The sequence below is a fragment of the Brachyhypopomus gauderio genome, chromosome 1 (assembly GCF_052324685.1).
Source record: "Brachyhypopomus gauderio isolate BG-103 chromosome 1, BGAUD_0.2, whole genome shotgun sequence".
Lineage (NCBI taxonomy): Eukaryota > Metazoa > Chordata > Actinopteri > Gymnotiformes > Hypopomidae > Brachyhypopomus > Brachyhypopomus gauderio.
In genome coordinates, this window is record NC_135211.1 from 51,900,167 (window position 1) to 51,922,108 (window position 21,942).

General features: G+C 42.2%; 3 protein-coding genes across 4 annotated transcripts; 2 read left to right on the plus strand and 1 right to left on the minus strand.

The window, feature by feature from the left end:
* Positions 1 to 460: 460 nt before the first annotated feature.
* On the minus strand, positions 461 to 5,239 carry tma16 (translation machinery associated 16 homolog). The gene is made up of 7 exons (XM_077018702.1): positions 5,117 to 5,239; positions 4,917 to 5,026; positions 3,237 to 3,274; positions 2,531 to 2,615; positions 2,269 to 2,417; positions 1,754 to 1,796; positions 461 to 1,262 (listed from the first exon to the last, which is right to left on the minus strand). The coding sequence occupies exons 1-7, from the start codon at positions 5,117 to 5,119 to the stop codon at positions 1,076 to 1,078; spliced, it is 615 nt and encodes a 204-aa protein (XP_076874817.1). The 5' UTR covers positions 5,120 to 5,239; the 3' UTR covers positions 461 to 1,075.
* A 2,351-nt stretch (positions 5,240 to 7,590) lies between these two features.
* Positions 7,591 to 14,048, plus strand: LOC143525166 (CD209 antigen-like protein D). Of its 2 annotated transcripts, none has more exons than XM_077018758.1 (5): positions 7,591 to 7,966; positions 11,831 to 11,941; positions 12,109 to 12,245; positions 12,323 to 12,429; positions 12,531 to 14,048. In XM_077018758.1, the coding sequence occupies exons 1-5, from the start codon at positions 7,819 to 7,821 to the stop codon at positions 12,688 to 12,690; spliced, it is 663 nt and encodes a 220-aa protein (XP_076874873.1). In that variant the 5' UTR covers positions 7,591 to 7,818; the 3' UTR covers positions 12,691 to 14,048. The 2 variants fall into 2 exon arrangements, 1 of the variants encoding a protein (XP_076874873.1); XR_013133583.1 differs by lacking the exon at positions 7,591 to 7,966 and adding an exon at positions 11,100 to 11,523.
* Positions 14,049 to 15,062: 1,014 nt separating this feature from the next.
* Positions 15,063 to 21,467, plus strand: LOC143525159 (CD209 antigen-like protein C). Its single transcript, XM_077018746.1, has 5 exons — positions 15,063 to 15,610; positions 18,214 to 18,399; positions 18,498 to 18,640; positions 18,777 to 18,883; positions 20,191 to 21,467. Exons 1-5 carry the CDS (start codon positions 15,454 to 15,456, stop codon positions 20,333 to 20,335), a joined length of 738 nt encoding a protein of 245 aa, XP_076874861.1. The 5' UTR covers positions 15,063 to 15,453; the 3' UTR covers positions 20,336 to 21,467.
* The last annotated feature ends 475 nt before the right edge of the window (positions 21,468 to 21,942 follow it).

Consider the following 21,942-nt stretch of genomic DNA (forward strand, 5'->3'; position numbering starts at 1 on the left):
CCTAAAAAACCAAAACAAACAAACAAAAAAACTTGTCTCCTTGTGACTTAATGTCTCAAGATGTCTAATGTATTTTTTTGTTTAACATTTTCTAGAAGTACTAATTCTAATTCCAGAAGTACTGAAAGACCATCTGTTTCACTCCTCACACTAATTGCAATTCTGAACCATGATCTGTCTCCTTTACATGGTACATTAGAGGATTTAGCATAAAGGACTGGACTATAACAACCCTCTGTCCCAGTAGTGGCTGGAACGGATCCTATACCCCAGAAACACGTTGTGAATGCAAACTTAACCACTGAAACACTGAGAAATTATTAAGACACAGAAGATTGTTAAAAAGAAAAATCTTTGTGGTGCTCCATACGCATTCGTTTTTTAGATTTATTATATGCTACCCACAAATTCTCAGTGACAGTTCAATTATAAGAGACTTTTAAAGGAATCTGCTTAATAATTTGATTTAGCATGTGTTTTTATTAAGGAAGTTAACAGAAACCTTCAACAGCTACACAGAGAGCTGGTGGTGGTCTGTGTTATTGGTACATTTTCAATTAAATGTAAATAGTCTGACCCCATGTTTTATTTGAATGTCACTTGACATTTTAACGGCGCTGTGTTGGTCAATCCTATGCATTTTTAGAATATGGAGTGTTTTCAGCACCTGTAGTAACCTTGATTTGACAAAAATTATTAAGCCCATAACAAAATACACGAGCTGTGAGCTTCTCATCCCTGGGAATAATGGGGAAGTCGTGGATGGATTCATTGGCTGAGAGGAAGTAAACAGGACCAGGCAGTGTAATAAATCTTTAAATGAATCAGATCAGCTTGGAGTTTTTCTTCTTCTTGCTTTGATTGGAGGTTTTATAGGTCTATAACTTGACACACCTGCCAGAGATAAACATTGTGACAGGGTGGAACAAACACTGAGCGTTACGGAAAGACCTGAAGACTTCATATTTTACTTGCTAGCCTGTGCACACACACCCTTCTTGATGTCCTTAGCATCTCACACTCGTCCCCTTCATGTAGAGACGTCGTCCATACTGAACAGGACAGCCACATGACCTCATTCTGCGAGGTTGTCTTCCAGTTCTCCACCAGAGTCCAGAGACGCATCGTCTTCCTCACCACTCGTGCACTCCTCATCCTCGCCGTGCGGCTCTTGAGCTGCCGTGTTTCTGCCCTTCAGCCTTTTTGACGAAACCTTCCGCATCTTGAGGTTGGGCAGTTTCTTGAGGTCGCCATTCCACTCCCTGTTAAACAACCGAACAGACGCTTGGTAATATGTGCCGGACGATTCTGGGATTCGTGAGCCTCATGGATTCATTAATTGTCCCACATGTGTACTTCAACGAACGAGGCTGTAGTGAATCATCTTCTGAAATTACTCGGGACTAGGAGCCCAGACATAAGGGCAGGCCAAGCATCTCCGCAAAGGACTGCTGATTGTGTTTTTAGGAGAACACCTATGTAATTAGCTGAAGACCTGAGTCTTCAAGCAGTGGAGCAGATACCTACAGCCAGACTGGCCAAAATCCTCTGCTGTTGGCCTACAAACAAAAGCCTAAGAAAATATGATTAAAAATCCAATTTTAAGCAAAATTTTATTGCTTTCAAAGTTCTAGTACATCATCTCCTGCTAATCTAGTATTTGATCCCCATTTCTTTATACACAAGGGAAAATCAAGGTTCCACAGAATTTCATAACACTTTCTTTATAGGAAGAATCTGATAATATTCTTACCTGAATGTTTTCAGATGTTTCGAGTTGATTATATCCGGGATCTCTGTTGGAAAAAAAGAAGTTAGAACAGCCAATCAGAAAGGTCTGATTACACTTGAAATAATTCCACTTAGTGACTGATCTTTTATCCATTTAGCATAGGCTCAAAGGCAATCATAGCTTCACAGTTTAATTGGCTGTTCATATTTATTGTCATACAGCTTCAGTTTAATTGTCAATGTCCATGACGATGTTTTTCGGTACTACTGCATCTTTATTCAGATATCCCTTCAAACCAACCACAGTTGCTATCAAGTTAAATAGGTTAGCTACATAACCAGAAGCCTATTGCTGACCATGGCCGCTAGCAAGCAAATAACTTTAGCCATATAATATCTTGTTAAAGCTTGAACAGATTCGACCCTCTTTGAAACCAGATAACCAGGAGTTACCTCTGGGTCACTCACAGGTTACATGTATCTACTTGCCGGATCGGTGATTAACCCAAAGGGAAGGTATGGCGAATCACAACCTACCAAAGCCAGCGCCTTCGTACTGGTCCCTCTCTCTCTCGATGGTCTGCCTCACGATGGCCTCCCTGGAGCCGTGGAGGCGGCCCTGACGGCCTTTGATGCTATTCGCCAGCTCGATCTGCTCCAGCTCACCGTCAAAGCGACGCAGGTACCTGAGGGGAGCCACAAGAAAGCGGCGTCATCCACATGATTTTATCTCGCCCTGCCTGGAGGAGGCAAAGGTCATGCAAACCTTCCATTGGATAGTACCAGTCTGTGGTCTTACCTCTCAATGATCTCACAAGCATCTTGCTTAGAATACTCTAATTTTTCAGAGTCCAACTGACTTTGGAACCACAACAGCTTTTCCCCTGTGGAAAATAGAGGAAACCGATGAAGCTGACTCAAACAGGGCTGCCTGACCCCTGCCCAGGAGACCTACTGCCCAGGAAAGAACAGATCTAATGCACATGATCCAGTCAATCAAGGTCTGCAGCAGCATCTACATGGATGTGTTTGAAGTAAATGTGCATTTGAAGTATAATTTGTAGATTAGGGATGGGATCCCCTGCTCTACATGACACCACACGCACTCTTAAAGACACATTTATTACACTTGTACACACAGAGATAATTAACTGTTTGAATAGAATAGATTCCAAATATAGAACCCACACCAAATCAAGAAAGGTAGTGTACTGTAATGCAGCCTACATTAGCTGAAATATCTCAAACATCAGATAAGTGACCGTACAAGCTCATCACCTTCATAGCAATGCTTACATAAACCGCAACATTGCAAGGGGAGAGGGGTGTGGAACTGGGTTTAATACAACGGTATTTGAAAACAAGTTGCAGAAAAAAGATGAGGCAAAATGTACTTATTTCACATGACTTGTATACAACCAGTCTGACACTGTTACTGCAGCACCCATTATGTCTCTGATCATCAAAAGCAAATTAAGAGGAAGTGTATTAGACGTATTACTTACTGATTAGATTTAAATGCTGGGCCTTTTCACTTTTTAACCTGCAAAGAGAAAAAGAGAGGTACTGGACATTCAACAAACATTACTAAAAATTTTCTCACCTACTAGGTGATTTCTTACATCTAGTAGTGAAGCCATGTCTCCACCTGATTGGACAGAGCAGTCAAACGTGATGTTTTCAGGTGAAAGTGTTCATGGCTGGGGTTGCAGTGCGTGAATGCATCTCAAAAAATTTGAATAACATCAAGAAGTTAATTTATTTCAGTAATTCAATACAAAAAGTGAAACGCATATATTATATAGATTCATGACAAACATATATATATATATATAAATATAAATTAATAAAATAAAATATAATAAAATTTTAATATATAGATTTGTTTTGTCATTAGTGTCAGAAAATTTGAATAATTAACACAAAACACCTGCAAAGGCATCCAAAGCATTTAAAATGGTTCCTTAATCTGGTTCAGTTGGCTACACAATCATGGGGAAGACTGCTGACTTGACAGACGTCCAGAAGGCACTGACACACTTCACAAGGAGGGTAAGATACAAAACGTCATTGCTAAAGAAGAAGGCTGTTCACAGAGTGCTGTATCCACGTTGAGTGGAAGGAAAAGTGTGGAATAAAGAGGCGCACAAGCAACCGTGATAACCGCAGCCTTGAGGGGATTGTCAAGAAAAGGCCATTCAAAACTTTGGGGGAGATTCACAAGTTGTGGACTGATGCTGGAGTCAGTGCTTCAAGAGTCACCACACACGGACGTATCCAGGACGTGGGCTACAACTGTCACATTCCTTGTGTCAAGCCACTCATGACCAAGAAACAACTCCAGAAATGTCTTACCTGGGCCAAGGAGAGAAATAACTGTTGCTCAGTGGTCCAAAGTGTTGTTTTCAGAAGAAAGTAAATTCTGAATTTCATTTGGAAGTCAAGGTCCCAGAGTCTGGAGGAAGAGTGGAGAGGCACACAATCCAAGCTGCTTGAGGTCTAGTGTGAAGTTTCCAGTCAGTGATGGTTTGAGGACCCATGTCATCTGCTGCTGTAGGTCCATTGTGTTGTATCAAGACCAAAGTCAGTGCAGCCGTCTACCAGGACATTTTAGAGCACTTCATGCTCCCCTCTGCCGACAAGCTTTCTGGAGATTTCATTTCATTTTCAATTTAATTTTCCAGCAGGACTTGGCACCTGTCCACACTCTCAATAGTAACCACAGTATCACTGTGCTTGATGGGCCAGCAAACTCACCTGACCTAAACCCCGTAGAGAATCTATGGGGTATTGTCAGGAGGAAGATGAGACACACAAGACCCAATAATGCAGACGAGCTGAAGGCAGCTATCAAAGCTACCTGAGCTTCCATAACACCTCAGCAGTGCCACAGGCTGATCGCCTCCACGCCGCGTTGATGCACTGTACATACTTTTCTGTATTAACATTTCTTAATTAAAGATAATTTGAGATAATGACTTGTGTATAATTTTCAGTATAGTTAATTGATTTATCGTCTCAGGCACGTTATCGAGTCGCACAACTGGCTCTAAATTACATTGTACAGTTTAGCTAGCTAACATACGAAGATCTGGGTAAGCTGTCCCCACTATATAGACTAGGTGCTTTCTTAACTTGACTGACAGCCAGTAGCGTTTATTTCACTAAGAAGGAGCGTAACTTACTTTTCTCTTCTTTCTTGTTTGATAGCTGCTCTGGCTAGGTACTTTGCTTTTCTGCTGTATGGATGTACAACCTTTTTCTCCACCGCTCCCTTCCCTTTCGCCGCTTTTGGCTAAAACAAGAGAAGAAACGCGTGAGCGTACGAGACACACAAGTCGTGTTTATTCTCACATCTAAGATAGACTATATATAAACTGCTTGCCATTTTTGTTGCTTGAAATCGATCCTGTGCACGTGTCGTGTTTATGGAGGACAGTTGTGAAGTTTACACACATCGGTTCGTCTGTGTTTTTGGTCCCCAGTTCATGCATCAACAAAGGGTTCCGGTATTGTACAACACTGGATCAGTCTATAGCCTACTACTATAGTCTATATCTAGAGGTAGTAAAAATGTCAATGCAGTAAAAAAAAACACGACGTGAAATTTCATTTTATTTATTACTCTTTAACATGAAATATTCAATATAAATAACCAGAAGAAGTTACCTCGGGATTCAGACTTAAAGACTTTTGCCCTCTGGATCTAGTTTATTGTGTTCATATTTTGTGTTCATGCTGTGATTTGTGTTTTGTACAGATTCTTGTATTGTTGTATGCCCAATGCCCATTGTATGTTTTCAAGTCCTCAGTTGACTTTCATACACATCTCTGAAGTGCCTTTCGTTACCTGAACATTACCAGAACTGCCAGGACATACTACCTGTCTTAGTGTATAAGGGAAGTATGTTGGAAGAGGGAAGTCACTACACTCAGAATTGTGCCATTGGGATTTCCTGTCTGAGTGATGTAACTCTCCTTCAGGTCAGGGTGTTTCCAACCCATGGCAACTCGGCGCTTGTAAGAGGGAGAGAACAGAAGCATATGGCCTGGTTCGGCTCTTAGAGAGACCTCTCAAATGCAGAAAAGTTTGGAACTGGGGACAATGAAGGACACAGATGTTTGTCAAAAAGCAGTACTGATGATTACTGTGTGCTGGACAGGTTAGGGAAGAGGAGTTGGTGGCCGTAAAAAGACAAACTACAAATTCAACTTAACTAAAAAAACTTTATAACATTTTATCTTTGACTTAAAATGCAATGTTACATATTGCATTTTAATTCAAAGATATAGTTATATATATATTTTTGTCATCATATTGGGGGACTTTAACAGAGCTAACAAACTGTCCAGGTTATCTTTTCCAAACATACAGGCAGAAACTGAAATGTGACCTGTAATCTGTAGTGTGAAGAGGTAGACTAACGAGGTTGAAGACTTCAAGACTGCATGCTTTTTTATATCAGCTCTCTACATTGAGAACACATGTATATAAATGCACACAAAGATGAGAATTATTTATCATTCATTTATGGCATTTGGCAGACACCCTTATCCAGAGCAACTTACATTTTTATCTCATTTTTATACAATTATACAATTGAGGGCCTTGCTCAGGGGCACCACAGTTATGGCCTCAGGTCTGGGAATTGAACCCATGACCCTCTGGTCACAAGACCAGTTCCCTAACCACCAGGCCATGACTGCCCACCCATTCACCATTCCCATCAGTTCTTTATTTATGTATCTCTCTAATTGCTGTTATGGTGACCGGCGTCGGCCAGAGGAGGATGGGCTCCCCCCCCAGAGTCTTGGTTCCTCTCAAGGTTTCTTCCTCATGCTCTTAGGGAGTTTATCCTTGCCACTGTCACCCTTGGCTTTCTCACTGGGGGATTGGACTCGGACATTTGTAAAGAGGCTTTGTGACAACAACTGTTGTAAAAAGCGCTATATAAATACATTGTGATTTGATTTTGGATTGAAGATCTGTCACTGTACAATCAGGCAAGAAATTCACTGAATGAAGAAATCAAAGTGGCCAAGAAATGTTTCTCAGACAAGCCATGAAGAATGATGTCCACTAATGAACCATCAACCATTTGGAAAAGTCTGCAGGACATCACCAGCTACAAAAGGCCAAAACCTTTAGACAATGGGAGATCATTCGCTGGCTGACGACCTTAACACCTTCTACTGCAGGTTCGAAAAGTCCAGCACCACGCACCTATTCAACCTCAATTCACACTTCATTCACACCTGACAACCCACTCAGCCTGTACTGAAGATCTGTGAGAAGGATGAGCACCTAGACACAAAAATCCATACACACACACTGCAATTTGCGTAAGAGGCCGAAAGGTGTGTGTGCAGCATGGTGAACATGGGCCTTCACCTAATCCTTCAAACTAATTAAAGATCATCTTACCTTGTTTTTAAATTTCAGCTCGGCATTTAATACAATCTCTCAGCATGACTACTTAGCAGACCCATCAAACTTAGCGTGCCCGCTTCAACCTGCCAATGGATCACCAACTTCCTGATTGGCAGGGAGAAGTTCACCTCAGGAACCCAGATGATTTGTATGGGTGCCACACAGGGGTGTGTTCTCACAACAGGATCACAACTGGCCCATCATGCCCCCAATCACGGCACCCATCACACTCCAGCCATCGCCTGTTACAGTGTCAGCAATTTAGTTCAATGAGGATCACGATAACCTGCCTAGTTTTTTTCCATATGCCCTAATTGTTTTACCTGCCTCAATTTATTCTTTATTTACTTACTCATTCCACCACTTGGTCTTCCAAGTGCAGCACTCTACAGCCATTAACTATGAATAGCTGGAGGATGGAACTGTAAACTATTAAATTAAAAAGTATGCAAAAGTGTAAGAAAGTGCATGGCACATGATGGCTGATGTGACTTCACATCTTGACCTGATATTAGACTAGTTGCATCATTCTGTGGTTTCCTTGTTTGTCATCATCTCAGTGATTAGACCACACAAGAGGAGGAGTGAACTTTTATAGTGGTGTGTGGATTTTTGCATGGTAATTCAGTGTTTGGGGGAAGCTCTATGGATAGGACATGTCTCAGAATTTGGTGCAGACGAGGGGAGAGCGAGTGGAAATGGTGGTGGATATCTATGAGAGTGTGGACACTGTCAAAGGTCATGACCCCAACAAGGAAACGGAGGAGCCCAAGACCATGAGGAACTCACAACCTCATCATGCAGGTGGCATTAGAAATTACCATATCATGGAAATAGCATTTTCTACTAGTACAATATTGTTTTTTGGCTGGTAATAAAAAGTTACAAGACATGTAATCTATATTCTGGAAAATAATTAGAACATCAAGTAAAACCAATATTTGAATGTAATGTGCAGTGTACAAAATGATGCATTAGCAAGTGAAACTATATTGCTGCACTGTGGTTTTTATTCACAAAATGATCGTAAAAATGAAATTATAATTGTATTAATATTAAAACCATCTGGAAATAATGCAGAGAATATTGCTTAAATTCAGTGTGTTTTCCATTGCTAAAATGACACACTTGCGGTGTGTAGGACCATTCCTCTAACATGTTAAAACAGAAATTTAGCAATATCCTGTATTTCTACATGTAAAAATAGAAAGTTCTACTGATTTTGTCCGCAACAAAGCTATACTTTCAATCAAAATAGTTGTGGGGACTGCATTCTTGACCAACCATTGTGTCACCAACCAGCCAACTAACTGGAAAGTTGTTTTCTGAATTAAGCATGATTTCCTTACAGGAATCCCACTGTACTGTACTGAGGTTAATTTCAACTGAGGTTAAAGCTTCATCACAAGAAATAAAATTAAGTTGTGCCCATTCAGTCAGTGTAAGGATATGTGAAGAGACAGGACACGAATGCAGGTGATAAGCAGTGTTTATTGTGGGCAAATCCACAATCAGCCATTAAATGGTCCAAGGTGGAAAAACCATTGTAACCAGACATGGGTACAGCACCAGAATACACAAAATACAGTCAACTGACAGTCTGTCATTAAGGAGACACAACCCAAAACATTCACAGTAATTTGTCACCGTCTTTTTAGATGAAAATGTAAAACGGTTATTCTAGAATCATTAAGGCAGAAAGTCTTTGATGATGTTTTCCTTTTTCTCTGGTTTATTTGTACGATCATTCATGTGCTGTGGAAGAACACAATTTTACGTTCCAATGATAACACGCCCCCCGCAGCACTAGCCCACGTGGTACAGTCCCCCAAGTGCTATTGTCAAAGTTGACTGTTTGTCTTGTCACTACATACACCTGTTTACTTTCCCCCACATGTGGCCACGCCCCCCTTGGCAGCACGTTACATGGCCACTCACCTCATCATGGTTTAACTAAAATAAGAGTAATAATAACGTTTTATAAATTTTTTTCAGTTTGCTTAATGTTTAGATTAATTAGTTACAGGTCAAATGTTCTGGCAATGTTTGTGGAATATTTTAACAACCCTCTACATGTTGTCAATGTTCTGGAAGTGTTCCCTGTGTCCACTTAACATCATTGTGACACTGACGTGCGGGAGGAAGGAGGAGACACGACGAGCGTCTGGCGATGAACATACAACGTTTAATTCACAGAAATACACAAAGCTCAGCACATACGGTGCAAGCACGCTGACGCTGGTGCTTACACGGGCATGAACTTTAGACAAAGACGAGCACAAGACACTGCGCGAACGCACATTAAATAGGTGAATTACACAGACCCACATGACCTCGAGACAAGGCACAGGTGATACCACAAACACGCTCACAGACGACCCACGCCCACGGAAGTACAAACATGGACATAACGACACGCAGACAATGTAGCGGCACGCCCACAGGGAGGGGTCCGGAGCTGTCACCGTGACAGAACCCTCCGCCAGGGGCTCGCTACTCCCGGAGCGTCCCGTGCAGCTGGAAAGCCCCGAACCAACACCAACGGGCAGGTCCGGAGCCGCCGGGATCACGAGCCTCCGAGAGCCGTCACCCCCGACGGCGGGAACCGCCGCGAACAGCTCTAGCACACCCTCCCTGGGAAGACAGGGAAGAATACATTAAACAACGGCACAAGCACACACACGCACACAGGAACATGGAACACAAGAGGAACAAATGGGAAATGGAAATTAGGGAGACACAGGGGAATAGACAAACATAAGGGTACAGGCAGCCATGGCATCGCTCCCTCCGGTCATCGTGTTCCGACCGCACGCGCGCGTTGCGCTGCTCGGGACTCCCGCTGGCCTTGCTCCTGGTGGCCTCCCTCGGGGAGCTCCGGTCCTCCCTTTGGGCGCGACTGGAGTCCTGGCTTTGTGCCGTGCGCCGACTGGTGTCCGCGGCGGCTCCATGGGCGCATGACGCACCCACCTTGGGCCGCTGGCTACGCCAGGGACTTTCTGCGTTCCTGGGGATGCCCTCACCTCGCCCCCCGACGTCTCCATCTCCTCCTCGCTCTCGGAGACGCTCCAACCCAGCGACATGGATTCCTCCGGGGTCGGGCAGCGGGAACAGTCCATGCCACTTGCTGCTGAGGGGGACCGGGGAACCTCCTTCCTAAGGTGCACGGTGCTCCCAGAACGTCCCGAGGCGCTGTCCACCCCCTCGCTCTCGCCCTCGCTCATGAAGGGCGATAAACAAACGGACGGAGGGCAGCTGGCGTCCTCCCCCTCCCCGTAATATACGGTAGGAGCCGAGTATACGGACAGGGGAGGACTGACATCTTCCTCCGCGTCGTGTCGCCCTGTGGAGCACGTGTGGCTGGAGGGAAGAGAGCTGGTGTCCTCGTTTTCTCCCTCCGCCTCACCGTAGTCTACGGTGGATTCGGAACACTCCGACGGGGGGTAGGTCTCGTCCTCCTCCTCGCTTGGAGAGTGCGCTTCCCCGAACTCATCCTCGGGAGGGGTGAGGGAAAATGCGCCTGCACCCACCAGAAACGACTCACCAGTCTCCTCCTCCTCGGGGAAGACCGAGAGCAGTGCGCTGTCTTCCTCTTTTTCGCAGATGCCCGTTGAAGGGGTGGCAGTTCCACGGACATGGGGGGTTTCTCTCCTTCCACACACGTACCGCGGTCTGGCGGAAGTGTTCTGCCATCTCTGCGTCCTCCGCATCCTGCGCCACGCAGAGCATGTACGCGCAGAACGGGTCCTGCTCCATGGTCTGCTCGGTGACAGGGACATCGTGCCGCCGCACTGGGAAAGTACCGTGGTGATGTCGGCTTTTCTTCTTCCCCTTTGCTCGCTTGGCATATCCGGGCATCTGTAACGGCTCGTCTTTCTGTGACGCTGACGTGCGGGAGGAAGGAGGAGACACGACGAGCGTCTGGGGATGAACATACAACATTTAATTCACAGAAATACACAAAGCTCAGCACATACGGTGCAAGCACGCTGACGCTGGTGCTTACACGGGCATAAACTTTAGACAAAGACGAGCACAAGACACTGCGCGAACGCACATTAAATAGGTGAATTACACAGACCCACGTGACCTCGGGACAAGGCACAGGTGATACCACGAACACGCTCACAGACGACCCATGCCCACGGAAGTACAAACATGGACATAACGACACGCAGACAACGTAGCGGCGCGCCCACAGGGAGGGGTCCGGAGCTGTCACCGTGACAATCATTCTACAAAACCTTAAATTAATGTTCCAGGAATGTTTAATCACAACCGAGAGTGCAGAAGATTCAACATGAACGAAATCTCTCTATGTATCTTTATATGCTGTGTGTGTTGTGTGCAAAACCTCAAAAGTAGGTCTGATCAGGAAGTTCTAGAAAATATTTTCATAACGTTTGACTTATAAGGATTGAATTCATATTACATCCAGAATAGGTATAGGGAAAGTTCTGGGAATGTTTGCTAGGAAAGCTGACTGCAATACTTTTGCAAAGCACCACTCCAGAGGTTCTGGGGCTCCAATGTTAAAGTCGATGGCAAGTCTGGATGTGGGTGATCATTACCAAACTTGTAATGTGGCTTTAAATGTTGATTTTGCAATGAATGTTGCGTGTACGCATCAAAGGAGATCAGATAAATGTGGTTTTTCCTCCTCACTAGTAAGTGAAGGGAGCAGATGTTCCAGACTGACTGCAGCGTGTCTGGGGCTGCTGTGTGTTCTCCTGCTGACTGTCATCATAGTGCTGTCGGTGAAGTTCGCCAGGCTGACAGGTCAGTTCCAGCAGAGCTGCAACACTGCTGCAGGAACACAAGGTTAATGAAGGAGGCTTCTCAGACTTCAGTGCGTAGTCTGTGTGAACTGCAACTTGATGCCAATGCCCTGTGTGTGTTATATGCACTCATTACATCTTGCTTTGTCTGGCAATGGATGAATGAAGCCAGCCATGTCGAATGGAAGTGCCCCAACTCCAGTATTTACTACATCTCTACTGAAGAGAAGAGCTGGAGTGAGAGCAGACAGGACTGCAGAGACAGAGGAGCAGACCTGGTGATCATAAACAGCAAACAGGAACAGGTGAGAGAGAGAACTTATGTTGTTTTGTGTATTAGAAAGATTTTACTGAGAATGTCATAATTGCCAACTCTTAACAGACCTTTCTTGAGATGTTCAAAGGGGATAAGATGACGTGGATCGGCCTGACTGACAGAGACACAGAGAAAGTCTGGAAATGGGTGGATGACACAGTACTGACCACTGAGTAAGATTTCACAGAAGAGAACGTGCAGTTTCTTACTTGTTCTCAGCCTGTAACTCAGGTGTCACTTAGATAGGATGTTCTGATTCTCTGTGTGCTTTCAGGTACTGGTTTGCAGGAGAACCCAATAACTACAGAGGAAATGAAGATTGTGCTGCTATTGGCTATAAACCTGGGAATTCTGTCAGTGTAGGAAAATGGGTTGATTTCCACTGTGATGCAAAATTATTTTGGATATGCGAGAAGAATATTATTTTAAATTGAATGTTAAGAAAATTCCCTTCCAATCCTAAAATGACTGTACAAATTAGCATGAATGCTGAATTTAAGTTTAATTTACTAAAAGCTTTGCAACAAGGTTGATAATGTGTTTAGTCTTTTCAAGTTATTGTAGCATCAACATGGAAGAAAAGAAGATATTTCTGCTTCAGGAGAACTACATTATTTCAGTGGCAAAGCCTTTAACAAAACTCACACAGCAAAATGACTACAACAGGGGAAACTGGAGACACTCATCACAGGCAGATCACGACAGTAAAACGTCTCTGAAACAAACAGAAGACTTGACTCAACTAAGTACATACACACAAATCAACCAATTACAACAGTTTATACTAAATAAAGTCTGTGAAGAGGCACATGGCATTCTGGGAGTATTTGCTGTGCTCTTCTCTGCTCTTCCGATAACTGTATCTGGTAACTATGAAGGTTTTTCAGTGTCATCAGAACCTGAACCTGAAACCATTATTATCTTTTGAAAATAAGTCTGTGAAATTCATTCAGGTATGCAAAAATTTAAAATTTTAAAGTTAAAAGTTAAAATTTATGTTCAAAAATCAGGTTCGGGTCGAAAATCAGGTTCGGGTCGAAATTCAGGTTCAGGTTGAAATTCGGGTCGGGAAAGCATCCGGGATACTTAGGATGAGCAAACAAACTCAGAGCTAATCAAACTGCATCTGGCCAATCACAAAACATCTCAGAGGACATTGGGAGGTGCATCTTTCTGCTAAATTTTCTGTAAGGGTGCGGTCCCTGTTTGGCCTGTAAGTAACATGTAAGCAGCACGAAAGTGACCACTGTGCCACCCAGAAATGGCACCTTGTGGCAGCTGCCACATAATCGTGGCACTTAGTGTAAGGTGACCAGACGTCCCCTTTTTCCCGGACATGTCCTACTTTTGAGACCTAAAATAATGTCCAGGGGGAATTTCAAAATCATCTGGGATTTTGTTCGACTGCCTCAAACATAATACATGTACAGTGCATTGTGATTAGAATGGTCACTCCGTTCCATTCCAGGTTTCTCTGTATCGCAAATTAGTCACGCCCTTCTTCTCAAATCTATCTACGTACTTTGCATTGTGTGTGTGTGAAGAAGAAAACGTGGGCCTGCCAGTCTACCCCCAAGTGTTTACAAGCGAAAGCACGTGTGTCCGCCGGTTCTACGGCTATGCCGAAACAAAAGTGTACGTTTACAGAGGAGTTAAAGAAAAAAAACTTTTCTTTAAAAAAATATATATTTTTTACTTAGTCTATCACTATTACACTCAAAAAATGTCAGTGTATGTTTTTGTTGGTGTACTATGTTGTTCTGTGCAGTTCAATAAATGCTATTTTTACACAGACACCATGTCATTTGAAATCCATCCACGTGTTTTTGTTTGATCGTCTATGGTTGTTTCCATGTGTGTCTTGGTCTTCGTGTGTTCATCTTTATTGTTTGTGTTATTCGTCGCACCTGTCTCTTGCCTCGTTATCGTTTGCATGCACTTGTGTCTTGTTGTTGTTGTCAGTGTATTTAAGTGTGTGTATTATTATCTGCATTCTTTGTTTCACTTCATGTCCATCTTGAGTTTAGGTGCAGCACTTTCTTATTACTGACATTCACCACAGGTGAACAAAGATGTTAGAAAATATGAAATCATGTGTACATATCAAAAAATTGTCTCATCTTGTGGGCAGTGGTAACTCAGTGGTTGACCAATGATTAGAGGTTGCCAGGTCAATCCTCACCACTGCCAATTTGATACTGTTGGTGCCCTGACCAAGGCCCTTAACCCTAAAAGGTGATGAAATGCCGTAAGTTTAATTTAAAGTAATTTAAAGAAAGTACGAACAAAGGAAAGCACAATGAAAATTTCTCAGTGTGCCTCATTATTAATCTACAGTTTAATCAGTCGATTCATTTGTTGAAAAAGTGTTTTCTCCCTCTTGCCTCATTGCTCTCAGTTCATGTTTTGTACTGTGTGCAAGACAAACAACTAGTCTGAACTCATCCAGGACAGACAATGGATCTTCAATGTCTCTGTTCTTTACCAGAATAAAAGCAGTGCAGAAAACCTCCCTCTTGCAAGAGATGGCCAATGCAGAGGTAAGCAAATAATCTGCATGCTCTGAACTCAGGCTCAGTACCAGTCAAAACCATGCAGGGTCTCTGTCAGAGTGGAGCAACGGTGGTGCAACAGGGGTGTCTGCAGTCACGGGTTTCGAGGCAGAAGAGGAAATAAGGAACAAATTAGGAAATGAGGGGATTTTCCAGTTTGTTGATATCTGCTCTGTGGCACAGTGAACATTCCAAAGAGGCGCACATGTTACAGTAATGGCACTGAGATCATAAGACTGCTTGGCTCAGCACTGTTTGGAACGAATGATGGTAGCAATTAAACTTCAGGATATCATGCAGCATTTTAACTCAGGTCTGGTTGTGGATTACTGATCTCTGCTCAAGTGTGTGCAGGAATGGTTTGTGTCTGATCTCAAGTATCCAAATGCACAAATGGCACAAACTATTGACCTTCAAGGTTCTCATGTGTTCGGGTTTTTACCCTAAATCTTAGAAAAGCAGGAAGCAAAATTAATAAATGAGGATGCAAGTATTCAGGACAAAAGCAAACTTTAGAAGGTTTTGTTCTCTTTACCAGTCACTGTCTAGGAGTGCTGTGTAGAGTATGATTATTTGTGTGAAGAATTTAATTGGCTATATTTGAGCTGATTCACACTTCTGATCAGGATATAAGAAGACAGCAGAATGGAGATGAGAGACAAAATATATCAGAATTCACAAGCTTTTGCAGACAAGAAATCATATTCAGAAGGCGCGGACAACACGTATGACGACATTTACGTTAACGAAGACGACGGGGAACCTATTGAGGCCAGAAGCACCAAGGAACCTGACAAAACAGGTGTGACAAACATCAAACATCTGTCTCCGTCTCCCTCTTGTGTTTTATCCTCCTTTACATGTTTATATTTTCCCACAAAACTGTGATACATGTCTGTCTGTTTTGTATTACAATATATTTTAAAAGGCAAGCTATGAAAAATGTAAAATAAATTTAAAAAGTTTTCCTCACGTTAACCAGAATTTAATTAACATGTATTTAATCAGGAAATATCCCATTGCTATTAAAAACCTCTTTTTCAAGAAAATATGTCCCTACAGCATCAGAATGTTCAGACTTCTCTACTGTGGGACATAGAGTTAGCTGCTACAGTACTAATGTGTTCATGTTAATGTATTGATGCTCAGAGCACATTTACATGAACGTTATTACAACTCTGTGGTGTGACAAACAGATGTGAAACATCTGTCTCCGTCTCCCTCTCTGTATTTTTATCCTCCTTTACATGTTTACATTTTTCCACAAAACTGTGTTCATTACATTATATTTAAAAGTTAGCTATAAAAAAAATAATAAGGTTTTCCCTACATTCACCAGATAATGTAACACTAGGGGCGTTAGGGAAGAAGGAGCAGTGGGTGGTACAGGCACGTCTTTACTGCCATGAGCAAAGCTAATGAGTCCTTTAATCACTCAGAAATGAAATGCTCAAAAATAAAGGCGGTGCTTGGACAGGCGCAGTGAGTTGGTGAGTTTCCTCCCACGCGCTGACTTTTTCAGCACCAGTTCTCTACAGTGGTGCTCTACAGTTCTCTTATTACACAAGAGACACCAAATAGCACAACCTCTTCTCTATTCTGCATTACTGAATAACATCACCCTCACAATGCGCAGCCCCACATTATACAGAATGATTGCATTATAAATAAATCATATGAAAACATGAATATATAACCAATAATGTTACCAACCGGATTCCAAAAAATAAAAAAGTTGGGACACTAAACAAATTGTGAATAAAAACTGAATGCAGTGATGTGGAGATGCCAACATCTAATATTTTATTCAGAATAGAGCACAAATCACAGATCAAAAGTTAAACTGAGAGAATGTATCATTTTAAGGGAAAAATATGTTTCAAAATTTCATGGCGTCAACAAATCCCAAAAAACTTGGGACAAGGCCATTTTTACCACGGTATGGCATGCCCCCCTTCTTCTTACACCACTCACCAGACGTCTGGGGCCTTCTTTGTCTCACCTTCCTCTTTATGATACGTCAAATGTTCTCTATAGGTGAAAGATCTAGACTGCAGGCCATTTCAGTACCAGGATCCTTCTCCTACGTAGCCACGATGTTGTGCTTGGTGCAGAATGTGGTCTGGCATTATCTTGTTGAAAAATGCAGGGTCTTCCCTGAAAGGCCATGACTCCCCTAATGTCTGAGCTTGTGTTTTATGGCCTATACCCTTACGCACAGCGATTGTTCCAGATTCTCTGAATCTTTTGATGATGTTATACACGGTTGATGATGATAACTTAAAAGTCTTTACTATTTTACACTGGGTATCACCATTCTGGTATTGCTGCACAACAATGGTGGAATTGATGATCATCTTACCATCTTGGCTTCAGAGAGACACTGACACTCTGAGAAGTTCTTTTTATACTCAATCATGTTGTCAACTGACCTAATTAGTGTTAATTGGTCTTCCAGCTCTTCGTCATATGCTCAATTTCCTTTTTCCAGCCACTTATTGCTAATTGTCCCAAATTTTTTGGGATTTGTTGACACTGTCAAATTTTTTATCAACATATTTTTCCTTTAAAATGTTAAATTTACTCAGATTAAACTTTTGATCTGTCATCTATATTCTATTATGAATAAAATATTGACATTTGCCATCTCCACATGATTGCATTCAGTTTTTATTCACAATTTGTTTAGTGTCCCAACTTTTTTGGAATCCGGTTTGTATTAATTATAAAGGAGAAATAAATATTTTTTTCCCAATTCTTCTTTTAAATATTATTAAATAGCCATTATATTGACACTAGATCTAGATGTTTCAGAGTTTCTGTATTAAATCTGTTACACCCAGGGTCCCTCCTATGCAGGTGATACACTCTATGGAGCATAAACTGGTTCTCTCATGTGACATGTATTTTATAGATAAAATAAAGACAAAATAAAAATAAGTATTACAGATTGAAGTTGCTGTACAAATTCTGTGGAAAAGTTCTTATTATGGAATCAATATCACTCTTCTTGTGACGGGCAGGGAGTGTGAAATAAAATGGAAGCAATCACGCCAAGTCTCAGGGTAAATGGATGATTTAATAGAAAAGTGCGCAAACCAAAACCCGTGAACTGATCCAAATTAAGGATATAATAACCAGTGGTCAACTGATACAAAGACAAGACAGATATAGGCAAACAAACGACCCTCAGGTGAGACGGATCATGGGCTCCGCCCACCCGAGGGACGAACATAACGCAACAATTGACAGGACAGCTCCCGCTGTACACGGGGGCGACCAGTAGGGGGCCAGCCGTACCGTGACACTTCTTATAGATGTTTTACCAACTGATGCATTTTAAAATCATTTTACACTTGTACCGAATTCTGACATGCTTTTCTATCTTCAACAATAATACCACAGGGAGCAGATGTTCCAGACTGACTGCAGTGTGTCTGGGGCTGCTGTGTGTTCTCCTGCTGACTGTCATCATAGTGATGTGGGTCAAGTTCTCTGCAGAGAGAGTGCAGTTTCAGACCAGTAACTATAACCTGACGTTAGAGAGAGACCAGTTACTAACAGAGAGAGCTGGTATCCTAGATAAGCTTGGTGAGTAAATGGAAAAATAATGTAAGTGAATGTAAATCATTTCTTGATATACAAAGTGTGCAAACGTTTATGCTCTTGTTATTTTTGTCTCTGACTAGATGAGGCCAAAAAAACCAAATGGAGATACTTCAGCTCCAGTATCTACTACGTGTCTACTGGGATGAAGAACTGGAGTGAGAGCAGACAGGACTGCAGAGAGAGAGGTGCAGACCTGGTGATCATAAACAGCAGAGAGGAACAGGTGAGAGAAAGAGAGAGAGAAAGAGAGAGAGAGAGAAAAAGAAAGAGTGAGAGGTACAGAAAGAAAGATTGTGTGTGTGAGAGAGCATTGCTCTGATCAGCTGTATATTTTTGGTATCATGTGATCACAATGACAGGAGTTCATCATTCAGAAACTGGGGAACAGTCGAGCTTGGATTGGACTGACTGATGTAGAGACAGAAGGAGTCTGGAAATGGGTGGATGGCACAGCACTGACCACTGGGTAAGAGAATGAGATCAGAATCACAGCACTGACCACTGGGTAAGAGAATGAGATCAGAATCACAGCACTGACCACTGGGTAAGAGAATGAGATCAGAATCACAGCACTGACCACTGGGTAAGAGAATGAGATCAGAATCACAGCACTGACCACTGGGTAAGAGAATGAGAGCAGAATCACAGCACTGACCACTGGGTAAGAGAATGAGATCAGAATCACAGCACTGACCACTGGGTAAGAGAATGAGATCAGAATCACAGCACTGACCACTGGGTAAGAGAATGAGATCAGAATCACAGCACTGACCACTGGGTAAGAGAATGAGATCAGAATCACAGCACCGACCACTGGGTAAGAGAATGAGATCAGAATCACAGCACTGACCACTGGGTAAGAGAATGAGAGCTGAATCACAGCACTGACCACTGGGTAAGAGAATGAGATCAGAATCACAGCACTGACCACTGGGTAAGAGAATGAGATCAGAATCACAGCACTGACCACTGGGTAAGAGAATGAGATCAGAATCACAGCACCGACCACTGGGTAAGAGAATGAGATCAGAATCACAGCACTGACCACTGGGTAAGAGAATGAGAGCTGAATCACAGCACTGACCACTGGGTAAGAGAATGAGATCAGAATCACAGCACTGACCACTGGGTAAGAGAATGAGATCAGAATCACAGCACTGACCACTGGGTAAGAGAATGAGATCAGAATCACAACACTGACCACTGGGTAAGAGAATGAGAGCTGAATCACAGCACTGACCACTGAGTAAGAGAATGAGAGTAGAATCACAACACTGACCACTGGGTAAGAGAATGAGAGCTGAATCACAGCACTGACCACTGGGTAAGAGAATGAGATCAGAATCACAGCACTGACCACTGGGTAAGAGAATGAGATCAGAATCACAGCACTGACCACTGGGTAAGAGAATGAGATCAGAATCACAGCACTGACCACTGGGTAAGAGAATGAGATCAGAATCACAGCACTGACCACTGGGTAAGAGAATGAGATCAGAATCACAGCACTGACCACTGGGTAAGAGAATGAGATCAGAATCACAGCACTGACCACTGGGTAAGAGAATGAGAGTAGAATCACAACACTGACCACTGGGTAAGAGAATGATATCAGAATCACAAGGTGACATGCATATTGTAAAATGTTTTTCAAAGATACTTATTGTTATAGTGTAAATCTCACTTAAATATCTAGTAGCTTTAACCTATAAAGAGCAAAAATTAAGTGTAACAACAATGTTTAGAATCTGATTCTGATTCTCTGGGTTTCAGGTTCTGGTGTGAGGGAGAACCAAATAATGAAGTTGATGAGCACTGTGCTGAGATTTTGGATTTGCCAAACAAAAGTGGCTGGAATGACAGAGAGTGCTTTTGGACAGAACAATGGATCTGTGAGAAAAGTTTTTTTTGTGAATAAAAGCTAACTCAAAATGAGGCACTTGGACCATAATGTAACTGTTTCCAAGTCTGTTTTTTTTAAAGAGATCTAAATCTAAACTAAATCCAGTTTGAGCTCTCAGGCATGGAGACTGAGAAACTGGCTGTACTGTAGAAAGTGGTCACATGACCATGTTAACAATTTGGGAAGATTCAGTTGTTTGTTAATGTACATGTGAGTTATAGTCACAAGATCTGGCCCACTTAATTAAACCTCTCAAGAGTAAAACCCAGAAGACTCAATCTTCATAAAACTGTATCACCCTTACTGCAGATGCGTAAGGGTCATATAGATTGCAATACCCGTAGACCATGTGGAGATTGTTTAGATTTGTATTGGGAAATCCATAGTCCAGGTCCCCACTTTGAAGTCCAGACTGTGTCACACTGCTGAAGCTGATAATTACATTTATCTGTTCCAGTACTGAAAGGATATGTTTGCCTCTTCATTAAAGCCTCGCTTATTATTCTGTGTGGTACTGAAGGGATTTGGTCCTTGATGCCTCATTACTATTGCGTGCTTATGTTTACTGTGTGTATCATTTTCAGATGTAATATAATAAGAGGGCAGGTAGCAGCCAGGTCCTCCCAGCTGCTGCTGTGCTGTATTTGTGACTAATTTAAAAAATGACACACCAGCAGGTTGAATCATGAGTGTTAGCATCTTCCTGTCAATGTTATGATTTTGAAAAATTTTAGCATTTATTTTTGGTTTTGTATAACTTTGGAAAAGCCAATATTTATTATATATACTAACTGAATGAAATGATCAGCATTAATAGGCCTACATAAAACCTCCTCAGATGTAGTGGTAATATTAACACCTGAGAGAGGATGAACATATTTCCCTTTTTTACCCAATGTTTTTAATTTGACAAAGCCATCAGATACACTGTGGTTAGTTGTGCACCTTCCATGGATTACTGTGGCTGCGTTCCCCAACACTCCACACAAAGCTCTAAACACGATCCGTCTCACCTGAAGGTCGTTTGTTTGTCTATATATGACTTGTCTTTGTACCAGTTGACCGCTGGTCATTATATCCTTCATTTGGATCATGTCACGTGTTTTTGGTTTGTGCACTTTTCTATTAAATCATCCATTTACCCTGAGACTTGGCGTGATTGCTTCCATTTTATTTCACTCACCCTGCCCGTCACACATGCACTTCTCTGATAATGTAGTAAGGTGAAATGTTATGTTAATGTATTAATGTATTCTACTGCACTGTGACCTATATAATTGCAGACCCTGTTAGAAGCTAGGCCTGCATTACAAGTTCATAGATTTCCATTGAAAGGTAAATAGGCCTAAGGGTCGATAGAGGAAAGTGACACCATTGAATTCTGGAGACGTCACAAAGTGGCATCTACACGCCAAGTGCCTTATTTGTTGGAAATAGAGAGCAGTACACAGTATGTCTTGAATACATCTACAAGATTCCATTACTATATCATTAATGGGTTAAACTACGCAGACTGCACCAGGGGTATGTTTTGACTTTCCTTATGGCTTTATTTTGATAATAAAATTTTAAAAAGCGAACTATGTATACATTCAGTATAACAATCTAATGTTTTCTGCTTG

Bases quoted from the DNA above. Each gene is read 5' to 3' on its own strand.
- tma16 (XM_077018702.1), bottom strand. The intron at 2,418-2,530 runs GTAAGACCACAG...GGCTCCCCTCAG, and splicing joins GCTTGTGAGATCATTGAGAG to GTACCTGCGTCGCTTTGACG. The intron at 1,797-2,268 runs GTAGGTTGTGAT...TTTTTCCAACAG, and splicing joins GTACGAAGGCGCTGGCTTTG to AGATCCCGGATATAATCAAC.
- LOC143525166 (XM_077018758.1), top strand. From the start codon at position 7,819: ATGTCTCAGAATTTGGTGCAGACGAGGGGAGAGCGAGTGGAAATGGTG. The intron at 7,967-11,830 runs GTGGCATTAGAA...CCTCCTCACTAG, and splicing joins CTCACAACCTCATCATGCAG to TAAGTGAAGGGAGCAGATGT. The intron at 12,246-12,322 runs GTGAGAGAGAGA...AACTCTTAACAG, and splicing joins TAAACAGCAAACAGGAACAG to ACCTTTCTTGAGATGTTCAA.
- LOC143525159 (XM_077018746.1), top strand. From the start codon at position 15,454: ATGGAGATGAGAGACAAAATATATCAGAATTCACAAGCTTTTGCAGAC. The intron at 18,400-18,497 runs GTGAGTAAATGG...GTCTCTGACTAG, and splicing joins TGGTATCCTAGATAAGCTTG to ATGAGGCCAAAAAAACCAAA. The intron at 18,641-18,776 runs GTGAGAGAAAGA...TCACAATGACAG, and splicing joins TAAACAGCAGAGAGGAACAG to GAGTTCATCATTCAGAAACT.